The sequence below is a fragment of the Bombus affinis genome, chromosome 16, assembly GCF_024516045.1.
Source record: "Bombus affinis isolate iyBomAffi1 chromosome 16, iyBomAffi1.2, whole genome shotgun sequence".
Taxonomy (NCBI): domain Eukaryota; kingdom Metazoa; phylum Arthropoda; class Insecta; order Hymenoptera; family Apidae; genus Bombus; species Bombus affinis.
This window is the reverse complement of record NC_066359.1, coordinates 2464693-2491721: the sequence shown is the minus strand read 5'-3', so window position 1 is coordinate 2491721 and position 27029 is coordinate 2464693. Positions and strand designations below refer to the sequence as shown.

The 27029-nt window shown below is 30.3% G+C and overlaps 3 protein-coding genes and 2 long non-coding RNA genes across 5 annotated transcripts; 1 reads left to right on the top strand and 4 right to left on the bottom strand.

The window, feature by feature from the left end:
• Positions 1 to 300: 300 nt before the first annotated feature.
• On the bottom strand, positions 301 to 6994 carry LOC126925575 (ras-related protein Rab-8A). The gene is made up of 4 exons (XM_050741271.1): positions 6489 to 6994; positions 4449 to 4509; positions 3834 to 4179; positions 301 to 2525 (listed from the first exon to the last, which is right to left on the bottom strand). The coding sequence occupies exons 1-4, from the start codon at positions 6610 to 6612 to the stop codon at positions 2427 to 2429; spliced, it is 630 nt and encodes a 209-aa protein (XP_050597228.1). The 5' UTR covers positions 6613 to 6994; the 3' UTR covers positions 301 to 2426.
• A 1737-nt stretch (positions 6995 to 8731) lies between these two features.
• Positions 8732 to 23375, top strand: LOC126925571 (sorting nexin-14-like). The gene is made up of 9 exons (XM_050741259.1): positions 8732 to 8992; positions 10183 to 10426; positions 10720 to 11109; positions 19081 to 19393; positions 19513 to 19668; positions 19790 to 19914; positions 19996 to 20057; positions 20180 to 21024; positions 21106 to 23375. Exons 1-9 carry the CDS (start codon positions 8871 to 8873, stop codon positions 21507 to 21509), a joined length of 2661 nt encoding a protein of 886 aa, XP_050597216.1. The 5' UTR covers positions 8732 to 8870; the 3' UTR covers positions 21510 to 23375.
• LOC126925577 (cysteine-rich venom protein 6-like) lies at positions 11573 to 13354 on the bottom strand. The gene is made up of 3 exons (XM_050741273.1): positions 13187 to 13354; positions 12074 to 12198; positions 11573 to 11985 (listed from the first exon to the last, which is right to left on the bottom strand). Exons 1-3 carry the CDS (start codon positions 13236 to 13238, stop codon positions 11890 to 11892), a joined length of 273 nt encoding a protein of 90 aa, XP_050597230.1. The 5' UTR covers positions 13239 to 13354; the 3' UTR covers positions 11573 to 11889.
• On the bottom strand, positions 15824 to 16582 carry LOC126925579 (uncharacterized). The gene is made up of 2 exons (XR_007714006.1): positions 16291 to 16582; positions 15824 to 16196 (listed from the first exon to the last, which is right to left on the bottom strand). It is a non-coding gene; the product is annotated as an uncharacterized LOC126925579 (long non-coding RNA).
• Positions 16970 to 17866, bottom strand: LOC126925578 (uncharacterized). Its single transcript, XR_007714005.1, has 3 exons — positions 17852 to 17866; positions 17578 to 17759; positions 16970 to 17385 (listed from the first exon to the last, which is right to left on the bottom strand). It is a non-coding gene; the product is annotated as an uncharacterized LOC126925578 (long non-coding RNA).
• Positions 23376 to 27029: the final 3654 nt, after the last annotated feature.

Genomic DNA, 27029 nt, shown 5'->3' with positions numbered 1-27029 from the left:
ATGAAAGAAAAGTTTCTTAAAACGAAAAGAGAAAAATATTGTTCGTATGCGACGCATAGTTTCTTTTTTCTTTAAATAGCACTACGTTTATATATACTAGATATAAAAAAAAGTCACCGTCGACGCTGAGTCGTAATTATATAAATAATATCAATAACAGTATAAACGGAATCGTGTAACATTATTATTATTATCATTATTATCATTATTCGCAATTAATCGATAACATTTGACAATTAAAAAATTGATCGTGTCGCGATATCAAAGGAAAGACGGGTTATAACAATAAAAATAGACGAATAGGATTAATATAAAATGTATTATAATAATCGTATATTTTAAGTATATAAGTGGAAACAGATTGGAATCCCTTTTTTCTCGTTCTTAGGAAACAAGAAACAAAAAAAAGAGAACCCTCTGTTTCTTTGGAAAAAGAAAACTATTACAACAAGCGTTTCAAACGAAGACGAAATCCGTGATCCATCTTTTTTGTATTACTTATTTTATCCATTTTTTTCTCGTTTTCCTTTTTTCTTATTTCTTCAACAACAGAGAGAACGGGAGGAATAAAAAGAGTTTAAATCAAAAATATTGAAAGAGCCTTCCTGTCTTATTTTCTTTCTTTTTCAAGTTCTGAATTTGCACTAATTATTGAATTAATAAAATGAGGAATTCTTCTTCGATCCGGTGAAAAAGCTAACTTGACGATGTGTATATAGATATATATGCATGTATATATATATCTATATAAATATTTATATTTATATATAAAAAATGACCGCCCATTGTTCACCTATTCGCATCTCCCTTCTTTTTTATCTTGCTTTTACAATGTCTTATAAAGAAATAGCTTTAAAATGCTTTTCAAAAAAAGAAGAGATTTCTCATGCGTTGGCCGGAGAGAAATTTCTTCCTTTTATTTTCTCTTTCTTGTTTACTTCCTTTTGTTTCTCTTTTTTCACTAAATTAAATAAAGCGAATGCAAAAAATATGTGTTAAAAAATCGTACCCCTTGATTAATTAAAACGTGGAGGAGAAACTTCGTATGCATAGCATCTGAACATAAATATATAAAAACATCTTATATTTTTCATGTTTATCTATATTGATTTAATACAACCAAATTTTAATACGATAGAAGCAAAATTGCTGAATATCGAACGGTCGTTTAAACGAGAACAGAGATTTTCAAAATATACAGTAGCTCATGAAAGTATTCAGATATTTACAAAAACCTTTTATGGATATATTATGTGTGTTATAGGAAACATCTTGAAATTTTATTAGTACTGTAATGAAACCTAAATAGCATGATTATATTGATAAAGAAATAAATTTGCAAATGTACATAGAAACTATAAGGTAGTAGAAGCATATATTTTACAGAGGTCACAAAAGTATTTAAACAGTCAATTATGCATTATATTAATAATTCTCTATGTTCAGAGAGTTCATCTTTATCACTTACTTACGTTTAAGATGACTATTCATGCTGTGTACTAATTTTTCACTAACTGTATATTTGTAATAAATATCTTGAAATTTCTATATACACTTTCGAATCGATTTCAAATTTTACTATTATAATCACGATAATCGTGTCTCATTACAGTGGTAACAAAATTTCAAAAAGTTTCGTACATTACATGTGATATATTCACAAAATAGTTCTGCGGTAATTATTAGAATACTTTCATGAGCCACTATAAGTTAACGCGTTAAAAACAAATCAACGATTTATTGTTGTTTCTACGGATGGCCAACTTCCAGCTTATCGTCGTTATTATCCTCATTTATAGCAAAGCTTACAACGTATGTAAATGAATCGCACGATAAACGAAAAGCAGAATTGCACGTTATTTACGACGCGCAATTCTAAAAATTGATTTATTTTCTAGATTGCTCATTAACTGGTCGAGAAGTTAAGATTATCCTTCTTCGACAGTATATCAATTTTACACGGCGTAAGCATTCTAAAGACTGCTCGATCAATTGCACTCCTAATATTTCGTTATGAAACGTGACAAGTAGAAACGATGTGACTTACGAGATGGTATTCGAGCGTCGTTAAAAAATTATCAAAAATTATCACAATTCGCGATTCGTTTCCTTCGGGAAATTCTCTTTTGAATGTGCCTTTTTTTCTTCTTCTTCTCTTTTTTTGTTTCTTTTTTTTCTTTTTTTTTTTACTTTTTTTTGGTCTTTTAATTTCTTTTCGGAAAGGATGAGGGGAAAGGCAGTTTCTCCTCCAGGATAAAAAGAGCTCCTATGAGTAATCAGTAAAAAAGAGAGACCGGCAGCGACGGAGGGAAACGAAGGTGGCCGTCAAGGAGTAAAATCACAGAAGTACTCGCGACGTGCAACGAGCGAAGGAGACCGAAGGTAAAGAGTAGTTGGTGACGGTCGAGGATATGCCGGCTGATGGGTCAGAGTATAGTGCATCGTGCAAGCCAACTTGGTGGCTTCCTTTGTGGCTCGGATGCTTTCAATTGATGTCCTCCTCCTTTCGGTGGATTTGATGCCTCCTGTATTCAAAATAATTCCATTGTTAGATACTAATTTCATATAATATACCACTTATTTAAATAAAAGTAGACTGTGGATGTTTATGTTGATTTTTAATCATTTAAAATTAAGATGAAACTTTATTAGGGAATTGTTTTAGTTGCTAAATATTATAGAATACTATGATTTGGATATTTTATATATTCTTGCATATTATGAGACCTGTGTATTCTTGCATCTTCAAATGCATACAAATCCACAGTCTAAGTATTAATAACAAATAATTTGAAACACCAAAAATAAAATTTGTACTTGTCAATATCGATTATGAAGAATTATGAAGGATATTAAAAGTGTGTCATATGTTACTATAAAATATTCATTCATATATTTTTATATGGCTTTCTATAACAGTAAAAGAATATAAGTTGGTAGATATGAAAGCAATAATAAGAAATGAAATTTATAAAACAGTTATCGTGTTAACATGTCCACATAAGTTCTTAATATGCATGCTATTACATAACAAAAGCATAGTTTGATAAAAAGAACACACTCCACCATAGACAAGAGTGAAATACGCGTACATATATAGTATAATATATTATTAGTGGCATTGAATCAGAAGAATCTGAATAAATCTTTTATAGTAAATAATATTTTAAAATAACTAAGAAGAAAGCATAATTTATAAAGTATTGACAATAAGGAAAGAATTATTTTTTAACTTTCTGATACAATGTACTAAGTGTTAGTATTAAATGTAGATAAATTACAAATAGTCGTGCAAAATATGTAATGTGTACAGAGAGAAAGAGTTACCTTCTGCCGAGACAGACCCGCACCAAACACAGAGAAACAGACACAGGAAACAAAGAAATGGTGGTTAATCAGTATATACCTATTTGCTAGAATATATCTGTGAAAGCCACTAAACTATATTTAAACAAGAGTCAGTTTTAATCTCTGGAAAATGATAAAATTGAGTTCTAGAATTACCATTGAAAGAATTACATATATATATGTATATAATTCATGTTTCAGTATATAATTATAACAATAGAGATTCTTATAATTTTTTAAATATAGGATTAAAATATACTGATATATTAAACTTTTTATTCGATTCAAATTTAGATGTGACACACTTAAACAGTTTCCTTTAGGAAGTTCAGTCAATTTTTCCAATTCTATATTTTTTACTATTAACTAATTATACTTATAATAGTAAAGAATTATTAATCAATATCTTTTTTCCTTTCATCGCTCTACAACTACAGAAGAAGACAAAGGAAGAAAGCAGAAGCATATCGAAAAAAGATATTTACCAGTTTCTTTTCCATTTTAGCCTTGATATCTCGTGCAAGGGTGTAAAATGCCTCTTCAACATTGATGCTGGACTTAGCAGAGGTTTCCATAAATTTTATTCCATATTCAACAGCAAGTTGTTCCCCCCGTTCTTTTGAAACTTGCCGTTTTTCTGTGAGCTCACACTTATTGCCCAATAACATCTTTTCAACATCTGCAGAGGCATTTTCTTCTATGTTCCTAATCCAGTTCTTTATGTTCTCAAAACTTTTCTCGTTGGTTACATCATAAACTAGCATTATACCCATTGCACCACGATAATATGCTGTGGTTATTGTACGAAACCTCTCTTGGCCTGCTGTATCCCTTTAAAGACATATAAAACAATTTTATTACAATAAATATTAGGAAAATTATATAGAGTAAAACATATTTCTTTTCGAAAGATTTTCTGATGAAATAGAGTCTACTTGACAAAAATATTTGAAATATAACAATTTTGAACAAAGTAATTCAATCTTAAATTTGTGACATTCTTATTAAAATTATATATTAATACTATATTACTACATTTTAATAGTTATATTATGAAATATTTTAGTCTTAAGAATCTGATTTAACTACTTAGTACTTACCATATTTGTAATTTTATTTTCTTGCCATCTAATTCTATGGTTCTTATTTTAAAATCAATTCCTGGAAGCATGAAATAAATAAGTAACATAAATCAATGGCCAAAAGAATTTATTGAATTAATAAACAAATTACATAATATCATAACTGTTAAAAATATGCTTAATATTACAAATAACACAATACTACACAATATTACATTGCACATAATAAATATTACAAATTTGTGCCTTTAAGAATTAGATTGGATTTCAAATTTATTTCAAGTATATTTTAATAAATGTAAAAACTATAGTTTTTCTGTAGTATAATTCTGAAATATCTATATATATTCTTTAAAAACATCCTTTTTTTAATTTAATTATAGATTGATTCAAATCAAAGTTAAAACAATCACAAAGTATTATGCATTACATTTACAAATAAAGGAATCTATGTTGTGCTATGAATGTTTAAACATGCATGAATATGCATTTAAATCAACATAAATTTATTATTCTGCATGACTATACAAAGCTATTCTATAGGGTGTTTCACACAATTGTATAGAATTATATCTATAAAATGATTAGAGATATAAAAAGTTTCAAAAGATAAAATTGAATGATATCTTATATTTCTAAATATACATTATTTGATATATTAAATAAATATTAATATTAATTTTTTCATATTAAGAAAAAAATAAGAATTGATATTTACTTTAATCTTTAAGTGCTAAATATACTTTGTCCAAATAAACATAGTAAGGTGGCTTTAATAATTGATTGATCTGACTTTATACACTTGATATAATTTTACTTACAATTTTATGACTGACAATTACCATTTATAAAAAAAATATATAATCAAATTTTTCTCATCTTTTCAATATTAAATAATATTAAAATATAACTTATTTTTTAAATTTTTACTTTTCTTCAAGCCACGTGTTTGGATAACAAATAATATCTACATAAATGTAAAAAAAAACATAATACAATAAAAAATATATGCCCATTGAGTAATGCGATATTTCCAATAGATCTTATTTCATGTAATAATATCTGTTTTCATTTACTTGAATACATAATGGGATTAAAAATTTGATTGACATAGAAACGTATTAAATTTACTGCACATTTTATTATTATTATAGCAAAATATATTCCTATTAATTCATTACTTAAATCTTTTCTCCTAAGTCATTGGTATGTGGTTGAATTGGTATTATGATTGGTATTGGTAAGAACTGGATTAGGAACATGGAAGTAAATAATCACACAAATATAAATATACATATTAAAAATATGTGTACTTTAAAGAACATCAATTATAATAAATAATTTAAGGAACAATGAAAACTGAAGAAATTAATATTCAGATTTTGAATGTTTTGAAAATAAACATTAATAAACAAGAAATAAACACAGCAAAGATATCTTAGATAAATCAGTAACTATTGTGTATGTATATAAATAAACATATAGATAAGAATGTTTATGAAGTTGCACAAATATTTCGTAAAACATATAAATAGCTAAATACATATATATAGAAATATAAATATTACATATAGATATATGTATGAAACTTTAAAAGGTAAACAACCAAATAAACAAATAAAAATTCTTCTATAAATAAATCTTAATAAACAAAAGGAAGCAATCTCTAAATTAAGAACTCAGGATATAGAGATTACAAAATAAAAATACACAGCTGCATTTAATAAAGAAAATTCTTTCTACAAATGTAATAACTGTATTTAAATAATCATTGCATAAGCAGCGGTCACCTAAATTAAACTTCTAGAAGAATATATCCTTAAAAAAAAACAAATATACAACTAAATTTACACTTGTAAGATAGCAAATATTATTGAGAGAAATATTCTCTTGATAATTAATCTTTCAATTGTATATGAAGATTTGATGAGTCAATTCATTGATATTCATTGAAAAAATATGTACCACTACTTGAAAATTTGTAAACAAAAGTAGATGAATAAAAGTAAGAAAGGAAAATGTTGTTGGGAAAAAGAAAAGAAAAAAGGATATGCTTACCAATGGTCGAGATGAAGGTCGTGTTGAAAGCATCCTCGGAGAACCTGAAGAGGACGCACGTCTTGCCGACCCCTGAGTCACCAATCAGCAACAACTTGAACAAATAATCATACGTCTTCGCCATACCCTTTGTTCCTCAGTCACACTCTTTATTTCACGTGATCTCTTCTCGCACTTCTTTAATATTCCCCTGTCTTATTCTTTCAGCCCCCTTTTTAAAACGATCTTCTCTCGCGTAATCGTGATCCTTGGAATTCCAATGACGCACCCTTTAAACTTAAAAGCGAGCACACTCGGTTAGAATCTGTCTCCCTACTATCGCAATAATATTGAGTTCAGAAAAGGTCTAAAGGTGAGACTATTGGCGGAATCTGTTCGGAAACGGTGGAGCTCGTGTGATAGATCACGCAAAAACATCTGTCAGAAAAAGCGATGACAGCCATCGGTAAGTACAACTTTTTCTCTGCTGTTGTGGCCAGCCTTCTGACCGCACCACAGGTGATGCGCGCGTGTGTATACGCATACGCAACACGTGTGTCGGGAACAAGCTGGATTTTCATGCGACCAGTTACGTTGTGGCGATTTTATATGAAGACTATTAGAATAGTGGGCATTCAAACCTCAGTTTCGAAATGATTCAATATTTTTCAAGACTATCAAAATTCGAATCAATTCGGATAACATTCGATACCCTGAAACCTAAAATTCTTGAAAAACTTGGAAATCTTGAAAGTATTAAAAGCTTATGTAGTGATGTAACACTGTAAAGCAATACAATTGGAAATGCCATTATCAAGAACGAAAAGCTTCTGAAATTTTGAAGTTAGGATTTGAAAGAATTGAATAGTTGTTGCTCTCTATGTTTCAAATTTTCATTACATTGTAATGAATTTGTATTTTTTAAATCAATGAGATTAAGAAATAAGATAAATTATTTTTGACACATTTCTGAAGCCATAATTTTTTTCATAGAAATTTTTATGTCATGTTATATAGACTATCTTTCTTATGTACCTTTTTCATGGACAGGAATATCTTTCAAATACAAATTCACTAATTACGAAACCTAAATATAAACCTAACCAACAGATAATAATTTGAAAATCAGATTATCTTTTAGAAACTAAGTGCTACAGTACGTGATATAATTTTATTAATTACGATAAGATGACTGCGGCTAGTACTAAAAAACGTAGAGTTTCCAAAAAGAACAAAATAGCATGGCGTAAATATGTAGACATGAAAGACGTTGATAAGTTCTTGGAGGATTCTCGGTTGGAAGAGAGGTTAGGTTCTTTTGCTGCTCGTGATAATTCAGAATTATTCGTTGTTTCTACAACAACTCCAGTATTGTCAAAGAAACAACGTAGAGAATTATTGAAATCGAAGGAGCCAAGGTGCTTTAGTATTTTAAAACCTCATACAGCTGTCCCAGACCCAATATCGAAAAGAAATCGTGTAAGGACAAGGGAAGAAAGAAGAAATTCTCGATTAAGAACTAAGGAAGAAAGGAAAAAAGCACAGATCTTGAAAAGGGAAGTTATTAAAAGATCACAAGAATCAGAACAAAAGGCAAAGTGCGAAACAAAATGATAATACATCTCTTATAATCTTCCATTCCTGTATTTTAACTGAGGATATAAATGTTTCATAAATGTACAAAAAAGTAACGTTTTGGAAACAGTAATAGAAAAGGAAACAACATTTAATTGAAAAAGGATATTTTTATTACACAAAGTATTATTGTTAATGATATTTTGATTGCTTAACTAAAATTATATTTTTTTTACAAGTAGTCCAGAAAGTTTGTGTACAAAATTCTTACTGTATTACACATTACAATATTTTTAACAAATATAATTTTTTAAACCTGTCATTTAGTATTTGTGTATATTCTGTATTGTACATGTATATTAACATTTCAGTAAAAACTTTTATTAATTTTCTCGAAGTATAAGAAAATGTTTAAATAAATGAGAGAAATTCCTTATTAACAATTGTGTAATTCATTTACATATATAAAAACATTGTAAGAAATATATCATGCAAACCTAAATAAATGTCAATAATTTTTCATAAAAAAATTTCAAATAAAATTTGTAGAAAGCTTAAGATATTTGCTTATTATTAATAGTTACATTACGTGATTTAAGAAACAAAGAAATATTTAAAATTAAAACTATCTATGTGCTACGTATTCGTAATTTTGCGAAGTTATATATATACATAGATTGAATGTTTTTGTCACGTGGTTTCTTAATACTGAGTTATCTGCTAAAACGTCGTATTGAAGTTCGTTGATATTTGAAATGTTTACGTGCTTTTTTGCTCTGGTTACAATGTTCTATCATAATTCGAGAAAGAAGAATTTTTAATAAAATAATGGCATTTGTGTCTGTCTTTAAAGTACAAGACTTTTGTAAAACGATAATTAATGTGTGTAATATAATAATTTCTGTGACTGTTTTCATACTAATTGCGTTTATTTTGATCGTATTCAAAAGGTAAGTGATTTAAATATTTATATTTTATTATTAGTAAATTATATGTTTAATTTTAATCTTTTATTTTTTACGTCTTTTGATTATTGTTATTTTGGTATCAGGTTATCTTACTATTACAGTATCTCTAGTTTTATGTAATTTTGTGTTAAATTATTGTACAAATATCACTCTATGTTTTTAAAGTAGTAATATTTTATTGTAGAAGTGAACATAAAAAATAATATTTGTTTTTATATAAAGATTTTATACAATTATATAAATGATAAATTGTATATTTAACAATTTTTTTTATTTATATTATTACATGTAATTGAACATAATGGACAACAAGTTAGTGTATGGCAACTGGTAATAATATGCATACATTTATGCATTTACAAGTATATACATAATTTTGTATGATGAGCAACCTGTTACGAATTAGATAAAAAATGTAAGATTATATTGGGTACTTATAATAATATCATTAGTTACAAAAATATTGTTAAGCTAAGTTTATGGATTATGTAACGTAATGCAGAATTTCAGATTTATTGGCATCATATAATGATTAATGAAATTGTAAGGCTTATTTGGCAGACGAACTACATCAATTTCTGATTTTTTGCATTATTAACTAACTTGTACATTCTATTATGTATTCCATTACCTTCTAGATGATTTTAAATTTTCACAGCTTTTTCAAGAAGAATCTGTTTTTTGTTATTTTTGATTATATTTCTTATATTTTTTTGATTGTATCATTTCTTCTAATATATACATGCTAGTATGCGCTCTACTTTGGATATTTTTATAGTATATTCAACAATTTTTTACATATTTAAATATTTCATAAATGCATAAACATCCACAGTCTAGTTATTAGCTACACTATACAATTACTCATTTACCTAAATCGTTAACTAAACAGTTTATAATCTTTGGTACAGTTTTGACGCAAATAGAAATTGTGTAAGATTTATTAAGTTTTTTTCTGAATCTAATGGACTGTACAGATTTAGTGGTAGATTTACTATCATTGTCACAGCGTCAAAAGCTGAAATCCTTCCACATTTTATTAATTCTTTTGTTAATAAAAAATAAGGAATATAATAAGCGACAAGTTTACGTAACATTACAGAATTAATTTAAATTTTTAAATTATTCAATTAAAGAATATAATAATTGTCTGATTTATCTACGAATTTCAGTTTCATTTGGATACTTATCGTGTGTTGTCTCTATATAACCAGTGTCTTTTATGGGCTCGTTATATTAGAGTATGTCGGCGTGGCACTCGTGAATTTAAATGCAATAAGCGATAGTTTTAATCCAACCTATGAAATCAAGGATCCGTGCAGCGTTTGCAGTAATAATAGCTGCAAGAGACATAAATTGTTACCACATTCGACGAAAGTGAAAATACCGAAGGATCTTGACCATGCATTAGAACAAGTAATTAATCATTGCAATTCAATGCTACGTAAAGTTTCTTAATTTTTTTTATTTTCCTTTTATTTCTGCAACAATTTTGCTTTCGTTTCTCTCATCTTTGTAATAATTAAATTTGCGACAATTTTATTTCCTTATCTTTTGCTGTAATGAAATCTAATTGGGTTTCTGTAACTGCACTTCCATTTTACCTTAAAATTTTTCGGCAAAAATTAACAAATAAAGTTCCTATTTAATTACTGTCACGATTCATATATAAACGAAAAGAAGAATAGATATAAAATTTGTTTCCACAGCTTCTGGAAGATTTATTGCAGAAATATGTTTGCGCATGGTACTCGGATTTTTCGACGAACGAAGCGTTCGTACAACAGCTTCGTTTGGCTACAGCTACTGCAACGAAAGATATTGCAGTTCGGTTGCTTCGCACAGACGTGTCCAATGTGGTGTTTTACCATTTAATACCTCTAATATTGCAACATGCTCAAGACTGGAAAACATTACGCACAAAGATGAAGGATTTGTCGGATACATCTTGTTTCGGAAATCAACTGATCAACCATTTTGGTCGTGAGATACATCCAGCGAGTTACTCGCGTAAGGCAGAGCTGAATTATCTGAGAGGAATTGTAACAGCGTTTATACCATATTTATTGCCTGCCATCCATGTGTCTACTAACAACAAGGTAAGCTTTTATAGAATTATTTATAAACGTTTATGAAATCTAATAATTATTACTAACTAATAATGTCTAATTATTACTAACTAATAAATCTAATAATTATTATTAACTATAATAATAATAAATAACTGAACTAATAATTATTAAGAGAAGACCATTGTGAATTTCTCTTTCATAAATTATTTATGATATACCCTAAACGAAATTTCACTTGTGAATTCCTTCAAAGCAAATTTTTATTCTTCCTGTGAAAATTTTTAAATGTTTGACTGATTGTACAATATAGTAAAGATTACAATCAGCATCCCAGAATTTTTTTATGTTTTTTGAAAGTTTGGGACAGTAAAAAAATTAGGCGTGGACATAAACGACTAAGTTTTTCTAGGGTCGGTGTAAAAATAGATTTGTCCATACGTGGGTTGAGAGAATATTTCTTATCAAATCGCTCATAATTATTTAATAAATATTTAATATTCCTTAAGAACTGCTTTATTGATGTATACACATATAAATTGTTATTCTACTCGCTACTCTATGAACTCTCAGAAACTATGCTGATCAACTCAATAATTTAAAATACATAAAATTTTTATTTTATTCTCCTTGGAATTGAATTATTTATACTACCTACTCATAAATTATAAGATTATACATTTATGAAAATAGCATTTCTTCTCTGAAAAATCGTATACTAATTCTATACCTTGATAATGTGAAGCTAATAACTTTATATAAAAATGGAGTTGATCATTTGGGATCAATTACAAATAATGCGTGTGTTTATTACGAACACTGATCCAGTGGCACACATTGTGTACTGTTTGTGTCTCTAACAGTGTCCTTTACACACCTACAGCCGCTAGTGGCTCTAGTGCATACCTGAAAAGAATTTATTATCAGAAAACAAATATCATGGTGCAGTGTATTGATATCGTATTAATAATAATTAATAATTGTAAACACTCACGATTCGAGGGCAAAACTTGCGATTCGGTTGTGGATTACTACAGGTTGGCTCGCATAGTGTTCCGCATATGTGTTCTTGTTGATTTTCTGGACATTCTGATCCGGCAGTTGAGTCTTGGATTGAATCTAATTTCGGGTATTTAAGAATAACATAGACGAAGATGAAAAAAATATAATTTTGACCCTCCCACAGAATTCGTAAAATTACATTAGTAATTAATAGATATTTGAGAATATGAGGGAGTTTCAGTCCGAATGATATACAGAGTGTCTCAACTAAATGAGATCATCTAAATATCTACTTTATTTGTGTTTATATGCTTATATGGATGATATGAGAACTTCTCAGAACAAAGTTAAACTATTTCAAGAGGCACATGTAACGATGGAAAGAATTTTTTTTCAAGGTTATTTTTTCAAGAGATTTCAAGGCCATCAATATATTTTTTATTCTCTATACAAAAGTATCAAGGTATTTATGTGGGGAGAGATATAGAATTCTACTCAAAAACATATCGGTGATATTGAAATCTCCTAAAAAAATGATTCTTCCCACTTTTACCCATGCCTGAAAAAAATGTCGCATAAAAAAACGTTATTCTATATTTTCCCCTTATTTTTTCTCCTAGAACCACTCTATACTAAATTTACTCTGTGCCACCAATTACGGATCACCTTGTACAATAAAATCTTCAGTATCTGAATTAACAAGAAAACGTAATTATTCAAATAAAAAAATACTCATCTCTTTTTACGGATATGTAAACAATTTATACTACATAAAGGATATTAATTAGTTACAGTAGCAAAGAATATACGAAACGTAATTACTTATATTTGGTATATATGTTCTTAAATTATTTAAATATTTTTTTTTTAACACCATAGATATTCCAAGGTGAGAATTTAGAGAATTTAGTTCTAATATTCCTTTTTTCTGTCCTATTATATATTTCTTCGTTGAAAATCATTATACACACTACTTATAATATTCATTTCATGCCAAATAATGTTTTGCATTGTCTCGAGGAAAATAAAAATAAAAAAGAAAGGGAAAAGTTGAAGATGATCCAATTTCCATTCAAGGATAAATCAACGTATACCAAATACTTACAAATACCAAGAATCATGATAACAAGCAGAGAAACTACTAGATATCGAGACATAGTAACTTCTGACAAGAAGTGACTAACAAGTGACTGACAAGAAGTATTTGCTTTACACCTATTGAGCTCTTCCTCGACTTTGAAAAGTTGACACCGTTATCCTCGATTTTTATACTGCAGTTTCTCTCATAGAACACGTACTTGGTCGTATGTTTCTTTCCCTTGGAGATAACACACGCGCATAAATAACAAGATTTGATAAACTATTTGACAGTTGGTAGTTATTTATGTAAGGTTTTATCATTAATCATTATTTGTATTTTTATTACAAGATTAGCCATGTCAATGTTATTAATCTTCTCATATAGGTATGCCAATTTCCCTGTTCATTAAACGTGGAGATAGCAACTGTTGTTCTTTTACAAGGTGACACATATATCGAGCCGACTTTTTCATTTTTACGAGTGTGTGTGTTTGGGTGAAGTATATCTTTCTGCTCTTGCCGCCTTGAACTTCTTCAAATACACACAGAGAACAGAAGCGCCTTTTAGTCAAGAATATCCCTTATCTAAAGCGATATGGAAGACACGGCTAGCATTGAGCTGTAAGAACATTCGATGAACAATGTTTACCAAACATTTTGAGGAAATTAATTTTTTCCCATGTCAAAATTTTCGGATTTTCACGGTACAAGTATAAGCAACCGAGGAATCATGAGAACATCACGAAGAGTCATCGTGTGACTCCGTGCCACGTTCTTTAAGCAATATAGTAAGATGTAATACGAAGCGAGCTAAAGTTCCCTTTCGACTCAATCATCAGTCCTACGGAATTTGTGAGTTGAATTTCAGTTATAGAAGAACTGGTAAGGTAAACACGTGCAGAATTGGAGAGCAAAGAAATACAGAAACAAAGAAGTAAAGATGAGCAAACGGGTGTAGCGAGGAAGGAAGGAGGCGAAGGAAAGAAGAGAACAATAGAGATAGCAGAAAAGCGAGAGTGAGATCAGAATAAGAAAGGAGAGTAGTATGAGGTGAATAAAATAGTAAGGTTAGAAAGAACACAGAGCACTGAAGTGGCGCGAAGGTAGGTAGGTAGGTGGCAGAAGGTAGGTAAACCGTTGAGATTCTTAGACAGTAAAGAGGAGAGAAAAAAGGAGAGATCAACAAAAGGGGAAGTGAAAGGAGAGATGAATCGGTGAGAGATAGAAAACTTGGCGGGACAGATCAAAGGGCTAGAAGAGGAGACATGGGAGGAGAGAAGAAGATAGATGGAGGAATGGAGGGAAGAGATGATGGAAGACAGAAGAATATGGAAAGAGGAAACGAATAAATGGGGAGAGGAATAGGAAACGCTGAAGTGGGTCAAAGGGAGAAAGAAGATGGAGAAGAAAAGAAGGGAACTGGAATGGAAAAAGTAAAAAAGGAAGAGAGAATGGAGGAAAAAGACCGTGGTAATAAAAGGAGTAAGACAGATAAAGAGAAAGAATGAAACAAAGGTGAAATAATTTTCGAAGAAAGAAATGGTGGTAGTAAGAGCGAGAAGGACAAAACTAAGAGGAGACGATGATATGATGCAGTAGAATTAGGAAGTTAGTAAGACAAAAGAATGCACAAGTCGGCCTAACTTCTGTTCGGAATTACTTCGACACTGTTTTTGGTCTCCCATTGCCAGTGCGTCAAAACTGAACAATCGAAACCCTAAGATAACATATTATTACACCCATTTATCCGCGACATATACACTTGTAACTTGTAACTATCTTTTGTCTAGAAGCTAGTTGTATAATACTGTAAAGACTTTAATAAGTAACCCAACATTTTTCTACATGTATTCAAAGCCTAGAATAGTAAAGAAATTAGGTGTGCACATAAAGACTTAGCTTTTCTACGATCGGTACGAAAATACACTGGTATGCTTAAAGGAGCGCTCGATTTTCGCCGAAAAATTGATGATATTTCAACTATCCTAACTTCGTAACTAGAAAACATCGACGATCATTCTGGGCTCGTTTTGATGTGTGAAGCCTCTATTTTTGGAATACTTGTTTTAATTATCCCACAAAGTTCTTGTATCATGTGGCAGAGTGGGATAGCGAAGATGTTTCTCCGTTTCGAAAATCTGTCAAATTCAATCGATTCTACAGGCATTAACAATTTTTTTGGCGATTAGAATCATCACGGATTTGAAAATTGGGGTCTTCCTTTTACAACGACTCATATAAAGTTGATGTACGATTTTCTTTCGCCGTTTTATTGAATTTTGGATGAAAAGTGTGCCGCCGGTATTAGAATAATCCAACGTACATCACGTGGAGGTTATATAGTCGAACTTGTATGATTTAGACGTATGTGTGTAGCGTGTAGGTATAATATGTGTGATTTATGCATACATTTAGCCAGTGTTTTTAGCGTGTGAGTAGGTAAATATTAAAAAACCAGTTTCCCCTGTTTCATTTTTGCCTTGCCATTTCCTGACATTTTTCTTCTTCCTGAAATATCGATGTACTAACGTATCAATGTTTTTCAACATTCAGCCATTCGATTTTTTGGTGATAATTGAGTACGTCTGTGTTTGTTTGTCTATATGTGGATTAAGGAGATATTTCTTATTAAATCGCTCATCTTTATTTAATAAACATTAAATATGTTTTAAGAACATTGTTTATTGATACATATACAGATATAATACAAAGAGTTACTTCGCCTTATAAATACTGAGAAATGTTATGCTGATCATTCCATTAATTCAGTTACATAACATTTTTTTGGAATTCAGTTATTTATGCTATCTTCTCATGGGTTATAAAATTATAAATTTATATGTATGTATATGTATGTATATATGTATGATAATGCGAGGTTGATAACCTCATATAAAAATTGATCAATTCGGATGAATTATAAGTAATGCGCGTGTTTGCTATGGGCAACCATCCAAAGGTATATATGTTTTGTTCCTTTTGTTTCGAACAGTGCCATCTACACACCTATAACCTTTAGTGAGTTTACTGCATACCTGAAAAGAATTTATCAGAATATAATTTGTCATTGTCAGAATATAGATACTATGACGTGAATGTATCGATATTGTAATAATAATAATTACGAACATTTACGATTTTAGGGCACAATAAAGGATTCGGTTCCTGACCGTTACTATCGCAAGTTGGATCGCAAAGTGATCCACATATGTGTTCATGTTCATTTTTCCTACAATCTGGTTTGGCATCGAAGTCTTTTTTTTTTTAATTTTTACGAAAAAGGATATTTAGTTAATAAATATTTGAGGATATAAAGGAGTTTCAGTCCAAATAATATACAGAATGATCCGTAACTAATGGCACAATTGGATGATTCTTGTTTGAAATTATTATAACGTTAGTTCTTTTTTCTGTCTATATATTTATTCAGCTTTGGACGGACATTCGGTTTTACATCTCTTATGTCTATTTCTTTTCTTATATATCTACCTCCCCTCTTTCCCACTCTATTCTATTGCACTCCTTTAGTTATCCTATTCTCTAAAAACTAAAACTAGGAACTACAAATTAACTACTAATGACTAAAAACTATTGCAACTTTGGGCTTTAGCCTCCTTGCTGTGCATCCTTCCTGTCGTTTGCCCTTCTCTTCTTTATTATTGCTTTCAGCTCTGTCAAACCTTCTCCTGTTTCATTTAGCACTTTTCTTATGTCCTTTGGTCCTCCCGTTATTTCACATTCTTCTATTACATGTCTCGGGTCTTCTTCATTCCTTTCACATAGTCTGCATCTTTTTTCTCCCTCTTCCTTCCAGTATTCCCTTGCTTTGGTCTCGTTTCCACATCTGAATCTTGCCAGTATTCTTCTGTCTTTCCACTTCATCCTCCCCTTCTAAGTACTTTGGTAATTTTTCTTTGGCTATATTTTTGTAGTGTATATTATATTTAGATTCCCTTATCCTTTTCCCCCTCTCTTCTGCTTCTCTCTCTCTTCTTTCTTCTATAATTTGGTCTGCTGTCATTCTTTCTTGCTCCTCTCTTGCCTCTATCTGCGTCCCTCCCCCTCTCACCTCTTCTAGTCTCTTCTTTCTCTTTCTTGCTCTTTTTCTTTCATGGCCATTTCCCCAGTTTCTCTCTCTTTCCTTTATACACTCCTTTACTAATTCCTTTTTTTTATTCTAGGGCTTTCTCTTCATATCTTCCTGCTCTTTTTAATGCTTCTGTCCTATTATATATTTCTTCGTTGAAAATCATTTTACACACTACTTATAATATTCATTCCATGTCAAAATAACGAGAGGAATATATATTTTGGATTGTCTCGAGGAAAATAAAAATAAAAATAAAAAAGAGAGGGAAAAGTTGAAGATGATCCAATTTCCATGCAAGGATATATCAATGTATATCAAATACTTACAAATGCCAAGAACCGTGACAACCAGCAGAGAAAGTACAAGCATGGTGACTTCTATCGAGTATATTCGTTTACTTTACGCCTTTTGAACTCTCTTTCGATTTTGACAAGTTGACTCCGATGTTCTCGATTTTTATATTGCAGTTTCTATCATAGAACACGTATTTAGTCGCATGGGTATGTTCCTTAAAGATAACACGTGCACATAAATAACAAGATATGATAAACTATTCGATAGTTGGTCGTTATTTATGCGAGGCTTTATTATAGGGTTTACCTGTGTGAATGTTTTCAGCCTTGTTGCCACTCAGGTATATCAATTTTTCTGCTCATTAAATTCGGAGATAACTTTTATTGTTGTTTTACTACCGGCTTTTCCACTTTTACGATGAATGTCATACACTCACACCTTCTTGCATTTCTTAGTTGTTTCAAATCGATCAATTCTTTGACCAATCAAGGATCTAGTATAATAATTTATCATAATATTATTACAAATATTTCAATTCTTTTTGATTTTATAAAATTACAGGATCTTGCTGAAAGGAATAATGAGGGAAGAAATATTAAGCGAATCTTTGGATTCTCATTTCATAGTTATCAGAATGTTTAAAAGGATTGTATTTAATAATGTAAATTGATTGAAAAAAGATTGCGAATCAAATTTACACATTTTTCTATTCTTTTAATTTCTGTCATTCTATCCTTCTAAGCTGTGGTTTCTCGATAAAATTTTGGTTTTATTTTCTTCTGTTTCCTCGATGAATTAAAGATATATCTTGTCCGACGGATTTTTCTGCTTTTTTTATGTTCTCAATAATTTCCTATTGCTCACTCTAGTATCAATTAATAAGTACATGCTTAGTTAAAAGGTTGTTAATCGTACCCTTTTTCCTGATATTGCATAAATATATATGGAGTGAATCAACTAAGAGTGAAAGCTGAAATGTTTTAATGTATAGTATTAATTATTATATTATATATTATATTATATATTAGTATTAATTATATTGAAAAATGTTTGGTAATTATGCAGAAAAGTAGTCACCTCATGGACACTATCCTGAGTAACTGTTTTACGTCCTCCTTTGTCTTTCATACGAAAAATTTTACAAAATAAAAGCTAGAATATCTGCTGAACTAATAGTTTTCGACATAAGTAGATTAATAGTTTTTTTTCATAAAGAATTTCGATTTGTATTGTTTAGTGTATTAAAAAATGTATGATTTCATTTAAAAAAGCGAACTTGACCTTCACGTGACCTTTACGCGCCCACCTACTAGAAACTCTTAGCTGACTCACTCTGTATACTCATATAGCTCTTTCGTAAGCGGAAGAAGCTAGAATAACGATTGAATTTTTCAGCACAAAATTTGTTGTTGAGATTGGTGTAATCAGCTATAAAAAATTCCAACACTAGCGTGATTATAAAATATTCCTTTTTTTTTTGACGATGATAATGATTAGAGTGGAAAGGGCAGTATAAATCTGTATTTTACTTTCAGGTCATACTTCGAGAAATTTTGGCCAATTGGATTTTACTGCCAGCAATAGATGCGATTGCTGATCCAGACAATATAAATGCGTTAGTCGCGTTATCAACTCATCGCGATGTTTCAATTTCTAATCAAGTGGATGCAGTTAATGTACCAATGTTGCAATGCTGGATGACCATTCCAATGATGCCAAAAAACACGCAGAATCACCTGAAACCCTCTTTGGATGAAGTTTTAAATGATCCACGTTTATTGTACATGTTTATGCAACACATAAAAGAGAATGGCCCTATGAATCTCTTTCAGTTCTGTTTAGACATTGGTAAATACATATTTATACATAGTAATAGATAAAAATAGTAGCACAGATTAAATTTTCCTTTAAAAATTTTTTTGTAGTAAAAGTATTTGATAAATTTCAATATATATATCTATTTTCAGATGATCTAAGCAAGCGTATGTTAAATCCAGAAATGAGTTCGAACGCAGAGAGTAGTTTGTACACAGATATTCAAAATATGTATGTAACATATTTGGATCCTGAAGGTCCAGAATACTTACATTTACCAGGAGATATATCCATGGGCATATGCCAAAGTAAGAATACTTCGTTTTGAGAGTTCACCTGCAATACATGTGCAATTTATATTTATATATTATGAACATAACATGCTACAAAATATCCAGTTCTTACATTGTATGTCAACAACACTTCTAGTTTTAGAAAGAGGTCCAAAGAAGATTCAGGAAATGAGGACTTCACGGCCATTTTATCAAGCACATCAAGAAGCGCATGCTTTATTAGAATCTACTTGCCTACCATCTTTCCATCATAGCTATCAAGTAAGAAAATCGAAGAGCAATTGTTCTTTATTTCCTATATAACCGTTCTCATAATAATTCCTTCTTTATTTTACGTTACAGTTATATGATTTATTATGCGGACAACCAGTTCCAAGTCGAGTTAAGCAGTCACCACGATTGAGGTAATCTTTTTGCTCTTATAGACATAATAACATGTACATTTGTCAACGTTATACACTGCTTAAAATAATTAGGCGAGTTTTTACTTCCTATATCTTAAAATGTGTCTAATTTTTATTTAAAGCGTTACTAGTGGATCCGCAAATGCATCCTCAAAAATTGGAAACCATTTTCCAAAGATTGACGTTCTGAGATTATCAACCATAGACGGGATGTCATATCAAGATATATATCAAGGCGAAGAAATAGATTACCCTTCCCGTTCTTATAGCGAGATTAAATATTCCGATGACAGTTCCCACAGAAATTTAACAACATGGCGAGTCAATATTCCGCACATTGAAACTGGAGATAATCAAACATTATATTATTATGTCATCGCTGTCAATAATATTTCCGAAGGAAAATCCTGGACTGTGTTACGTCGTGATCAAGATTTCTACATTTTACGAACACGATTGGCAGAGTTTCATGGTGACAAAGAATTGAGCGACTCGCCATTACCATCAAGAAAGAATCCTCATTCATCGTGTGCTATTAATAGACAACGATATGAAGATTTCCTGGAAAAATTACTATCAAAACCAGTGCTCAGGAGTAGCGAGTTGTTATATAATTTCTTGACTGTGCCAAATTTGAAGCCTTACTTTACAAATTATAGCACGCCAGATATTGGTATATTGTATCAAAGTATGGCATACAAATTAAGAAAAGAGAAAGGTCAAAATTTGGACAAGTTTCTGGCAGTGTTTCTGGCCTCGACTAATATTAAAAATGAATATACTGATATTGGAGTTGAGCCAGCGAACGAATCAGTTGTACAGGAAACGGAGGAAAAAGGACGTCGTGATCTTGAGTTTGGAGTATTTGGAAACAATCTTGATTTGGATATTAATTTTAGAACTTTACTTCCTCCTTCGTTAGAACGTTCTCACGTTAAGGGTGCTTCTTTCTGTATTGTAGATGCTGGTAAATGTTTTATCTTATAAATCTTTATAATGTGTGCCTTATTCTTGTATAAATAGAGTTTGGTGAGTATTATTATTTCAGTGGTGAGATTACTGAAAGTTCCATCGATGATTGCTCGAGTTCTATGGATGATTGCTTCATCATCACGCGCGAAAATAGATCCATATGTCAACGTTCTACTTTACAACGCTTTGGCAAAACTTCTAAGCGGTGGTCGTGCAGCAACCGTGGTAAAACTTTTGCACACAAAGGTATTGTGTGAGAAGAAGGATTCATCTCAAGTGAATCGCCGGAATTACTATGAAATAGCAAAAACAGGATTGTATGGTTTGTTGCCTTATTGGTTAATGGTATTTTATAAGCCATGGATTGAAATAATGGATTCAATTTTGGACTCGTTACAAAATGCACCACTTAATAAGCATCTGGCATATGTTCTTCTGGACCAGATTTTGATAAATATATTTCCAGAACTTACAGTTTAATTTGTATATGCTTATGAAATATACATATACTCCTCGTCAAAAAGATTAGATATCTTTAATTTCTTAATGACGTGTGCAAAGTTTTTCGTCTGTATCGTTTAATATCAAAACATTATGAGCTCAGGATATGCGGTTCGTTGAAAATAATTAAAAATCTTATGAGTTTTAGTGCATAACAAAAAAAAATTGTTTTATTTTAAGGACGAAATGATAACACATGTACGATAAGAAAATAATAATCAACATAAATTGTAACTAACAATAATTACTTATCAAACATATATACTTATTTAATAATGGGTACATCCCCCTTTATTTTCTATTACTTCTATTATACGATTTGGTATCGATTTATATAGTTTCTGTAATTTTGACTTAACGTATCCCATTCGCGTACAATAGCATTTTTAAATTCTTGTACGTGTTGATACTGTTTTCTATTCGCGTATACGCCGTAAACCAGTTCTGCCCAGCACTTTTCAATAATATTAAGGTCCGCGGAGCGTGCAGACTACGGCAAAATAGATATATTATTTTCATTAAAATATGAATGGACCAATCTTGATGTGTGTACAGGTGCATTATTTTGTTGAAAAATTTAATCAGGTCCAGAAATGCGTCCTGCATGATTATTTATTTGTTCTTTGATTAAATTTATGTATCGGACACTGTTCATTCTCTCAATGATGAACTTGATACTTGTCTTGTCGAAATAACCGATGCCGGCCCAAACCATCACGCTGTCTCCTCCTTATTTGTCGTCGAATTGCTGACATTGTTTGTTTTCTTGTGTCATGAAAATAATATTTTAACCCATCAGGACCATCCAAGTTGAATCTTTTTCGTCTGAAAATAGTACCCTTTTCCATTTCTTTTTCCAATGCATTCTTTCTTTTACAAAGCGTAAACGTTCTACTTTGTGTTTCGTTGTTAACGAAGATTTCTGTTTCAATTTTAGCCTCTTAATATCTTTGCAGGATAGTAGAACTCAATGAACGATTGAAACACTGGCACTAACAGAAGACTTTTCCATTATTTGCTTCGTTGTTAACTGCGAGTTGCAAGCTACACACAAAATTGCTCGCTTATCACTTACTTTTCTTTTTGCCATAATCTTCAACATTTTTAAAGAAATTGTGTATTACTCTACGACTTTATCTTATTACTTTCGATATTTTTGTTACTGATAACTGTTGCTGTTTTAGTTCAAGAATTTGGTCTTTTTTAGACTCGTTTAATTTTTTTTCTGCGTCCTACATACTTAGAAATTTATATAATATTGTACTGTAATCTTTACTCGTTGATAGATCATGAACTACTGAGCAATTTCTAAACATATTAACAGAGTGTGTTATCATTTCAACCCTAGTATGGAATAGTTTTTCTTTGTTACACACTAAACCTCATAATATTTTTAATTATTTTCTACGAACCGCATATTCTGAACTCATAATATTTTGATATTATACGTTACAGACGAAAAACTTTGCACACGTCATTAAGAAATTAAAGATATCTAATCTTTTTGACGAGGAGTATATGTATATTTCATATGCATATAATTGAGAAATTGAAGATAACACACCTAGGTTATCTTTTTGATAATGAGGAGCGTATATAACCAAATTAATGTGGAGCTTTTGAAGATTATAATGTTACATAACTAGTCATGAAAAACTAATTTAAAAAGATGTGTAAAATATATAAGATAGTTTATAAAATAACAGTAATCATTTTTTATGAAATTACTATACTGTAAATATATGTAATGTTCTTAGGTTATATCAGATTTTGTCTAACAGTCTGTTACTTTTTTAGTCCTACTGTGCACTTCTGTAAAAAGCATAAATAAAGACATAAATATTAGTCTAGGCTAGAATACTCCTTTAACTAAACAAAGTATACATACATAATATAAATATACATTTAAAAATTCAAATAAAAACTGAATTAAACATATTTTCTTCTTCATTTCCTGATGTCTTTTATGAATAGTGCCATCACACATCATTGATGAAAGCACTGTCAACATATTATTAGTAAACCCTGCATTCTGTATTCCTAATCTAAAAGCTTTTTTAAAACCTGTAATTGTGTAAAAACAAAAAAACAAAGATTAAGTATTGAATCATTCATAGAAATAAAACGCTCGTTTTTTTTGTAGATAGTATGGTATATTTTATCCAGATTCTACTGGTATCATTACATACAGTTTTCTCTATACGTCTTTTTTTTTCAGTTACGTAACGTTTTTTTGTTTGTCGCCTTATGTATTCTTTGTTAATATAAAACACGTATATAAACATAGATCGAGTATATTGGTGTTTACAGGTAATGTATGGTTAAAAAAGGTCGTACACCATTTTTCGTTATTTCGATATACGGTTATGCAAAGACATCATCATCTTGAAACGATTTGACACAATTCTTTTTTTCTTTTTTTCTCATTTTACTCTGTGCTCAACTACGTACAAGTTTTTTTCTTTGCAGTGTTTTACATGCTTCTCTGTGTTTAGACGTGTGGACAAAATTATAGCTCGTAACAATGATACGACAATTTGAAAGAATCGACGATCATCATTCGCGTATCCTTGAGCGATAGTAAAAACGATTCGAGTTCGTTACGAAACCTATATATATCGAAGAAATAGGAAAATCCCGAATTGTGTTCAGTGGAAGTGTAAGAAAATATTTTCCGGAATTTTATCGCCGATCTGTACCCATGAATGAAAATGTAAATTTTCTATCACTCTACGTAATACATATGATTACAGAAAAGGTGCTCGGTAGGTTATGCATTATATTCAATAAAATGTAACAGTAAAACGATTGGCCTGAATTAAAGAGGTTTCTTGCGAATCGTTCGTAAGTGTGAAAAATTGAACACGTCCCCAGTTTAATGCAATACTTTTTTTTAATGATTATTATTATTACGATTCGTATTCACGATAAATGAATGAATTCTCAGGTTGAATTTGATTTTTTTCAAAGATCTCGATTTCTTCGATATCGTGTAATCGATTTTGATTGAGAACTTATATATGAGATCGATGTGAAAAATCCATTATGTTCAAATCCGAAGTCGATGTGCAATAAACAATGCGTAAAACAATGTGGAGTTTGGACACCGCTCCGCTCACCTCTCTAGAGAAGATGTACAAATATACATTTTCGTTTGATACTCGAACTGATGTAAAATTAAAAAATTGGCACACCGTACGGTACATCTCTTCCGTCGTATATTATATATATGTATATTATGTATACGTATATGTATATATGAATGTAAATTAATAACCATGTTTTATGTGCGTAAGTTTTCTTACTTGGCAAAGTTATTTTCTTTTTCTTTCTTTTTTTTTTAGCTTCACAAGGAGACTAAGTACTTGCACGAGGCTACTACGCAAAATTATGGTGCGTGTTTGTAACCTTATCGCCTTTTCCTTGTTCACGAATTTTTTACATATTCGAAAAAATTTTTCATTCCTGCCTTCTATCATTCTACGAAACCTTCCGACTTGGAATGATTTTATGCTAAAGAAAAAATTGAAGATATATAATAATAGAAAGATAATTAATTCGAATTAAAATAAATACAAAATAAAAAAGTGAACAAATTAAATATTCAAAAAGTAAACAAATTTAAATAGTAGTGTGACTTTGGATTAATGCAATTTTGGATGATGATGTAATATTTTTCTTATCGTTATCACCTATTCAGGACCAATTGTAATTCGTTGAAATTACAGATTTTTAATTTTTCTCAAAAATCCTTGAGCGGTCAGCACAACATTCTATACATAGTATATGTATGTACAAAAAATGATTCTAAACGACGTTTTGTCAATATAAGGCGATATTTTTAGATAATTAATTTTCGATATAAATAGCACCATTTTGCGCAGTAATCCTCTCTGCACGAATTCTGTTTTTGAACTGACGTCGTTTCGCCCATTTAAATAGATTAGGTAAACTGTGCAACAGTCGCGTCACGCAACGTATCTTATTGGGAAACATTCTGTACACGTAACATATATTTCATCCCTCCTTAACTGTCTGGTAATTATTTACAAAGCGGAGGACCTTACTGATTTCAATGAGTTTGAAATATATTGTCAAGGTCAACATTCTGAATAGCTTTTACCTATACATGTTACCATCGTTCGACTTTGATTTCCGAGTTTCCGCTTTAACCTCAGTATGATTTTGGTAATCGGATAGTCAATATCATGACATTTTTTCAACATCATGGCCTAAGTGTTTACAATTTCGAATAACGACAATATAATATAAAGCTTAATACATAAATTGTATCTGCCCTATTATTTAATATCTTAACTTATTTAATAGTAACATTATGGTAAATTATCTATCCTAAACCTAACCTAATTATTTTTATTTCCTACGTGAGTTGAAAATGATTATCTGTATATGCCAGAATGGAGTGCAATCGTAACATAATTTAAACTAAAGTTTTTTTGTGGATGTCTCGGTAATTAAAGCCGAGCGACGGTAACGTGTACAGGAAAAAGTCGTTCAGAATGTTTTCCTTGACAATACGTTACAAGATCGTCGAAATTGGTGAGGTCGTTCGCATCGTAAAAAATAATTTCCACTTCCTTGCATCTTAGAAAGATGATCGTTTTTTAAACGTTGAACATCGAATAGTTTTTCCTCATACACGTATTTACAAATTTACACGTCCTAAGAAGTAACAAGTACGAGACAAATAAGGTGAACGTCGACTGAATATGGATTATTCATCTTTAGAAAATGCCATTCTTCGAGGGATAATTCTAGAATAATTAACGATACGCTCCTTAAACCGAACGCGACTGTTGTCAAGTTGACCAAGTCTGCTTAATTAATAAATGTATACTTTCGATTTGTTTCGGTTTCTTTTATCGTTTGAATATTCATAAGTATATCGATCTCAGAAATTGAAAATCATTTTACAATTTAATAGCAGTGGCATTATAATTTATAGTTTAATATTGATGTAAACAGAATCGGCTTTCCTTATTAATTTTTAAATAATCAGGTTTATAGTAATCTTCAATGTAGAAAATGATAATTCTTTATGAATTACTAACTTAAAAAAATCATTGCAAAATCTAGAATTAAGATTAAAGTGAGATCTTGTTAAAATTCGTTAGATCTCTTACTATATGCATTTATTAAATTTTGTTAGTTCTCGTCGAATAAAAATAATATTGACGCAGTACTAACAAAATTTAACTAATCGACTTTAATATATAAGTTGAATCTCAATTTTTCTTTGGTTTGCTGTTTGGATAGACAAGAAAAGATCTCACTTTTAATATTGAGAAGATCGTTCCAAAATGTATTGATATTTATAAGATGAAATAAAAATGGTATTTAGCTATTATAATAATACCTTTTATGGGTACGAATTTTATAATTAGATTTTATACAGGTTGTTTCAAAATTAGAGATTTTAAAGACACAAGCAGTAATTAATGAATATATGTTCAATATTGCTTTATTATCTATATATAT

Bases quoted from the DNA above. Each gene is read 5' to 3' on its own strand.
- LOC126925575 (XM_050741271.1), bottom strand. From the start codon at position 6,612: ATGGCGAAGACGTATGATTATTTGTTCAAGTTGTTGCTGATTGGTGAC. The intron at 4,510-6,488 runs GTAAGCATATCC...TCATGCTTCCAG, and splicing joins GACCTTCATCTCGACCATTG to GAATTGATTTTAAAATAAGA. The intron at 4,180-4,448 runs GTAAGTACTAAG...ATGTCTTTAAAG, and splicing joins AAAATAAAATTACAAATATG to GGATACAGCAGGCCAAGAGA.
- LOC126925571 (XM_050741259.1), top strand. From the start codon at position 8,871: ATGGCATTTGTGTCTGTCTTTAAAGTACAAGACTTTTGTAAAACGATA. The intron at 8,993-10,182 runs GTAAGTGATTTA...TACGAATTTCAG, and splicing joins ATTTTGATCGTATTCAAAAG to TTTCATTTGGATACTTATCG. The intron at 20,058-20,179 runs GTAATCTTTTTG...TTTTATTTAAAG, and splicing joins AAGCAGTCACCACGATTGAG to CGTTACTAGTGGATCCGCAA.
- LOC126925577 (XM_050741273.1), bottom strand. From the start codon at position 13,238: ATGTCTCGATATCTAGTAGTTTCTCTGCTTGTTATCATGATTCTTGGT. The intron at 12,199-13,186 runs GTAAGTATTTGG...ACCCGAAATTAG, and splicing joins TATCATGATTCTTGGTATTT to ATTCAATCCAAGACTCAACT. The intron at 11,986-12,073 runs GTGAGTGTTTAC...AATTCTTTTCAG, and splicing joins GCAAGTTTTGCCCTCGAATC to GTATGCACTAGAGCCACTAG.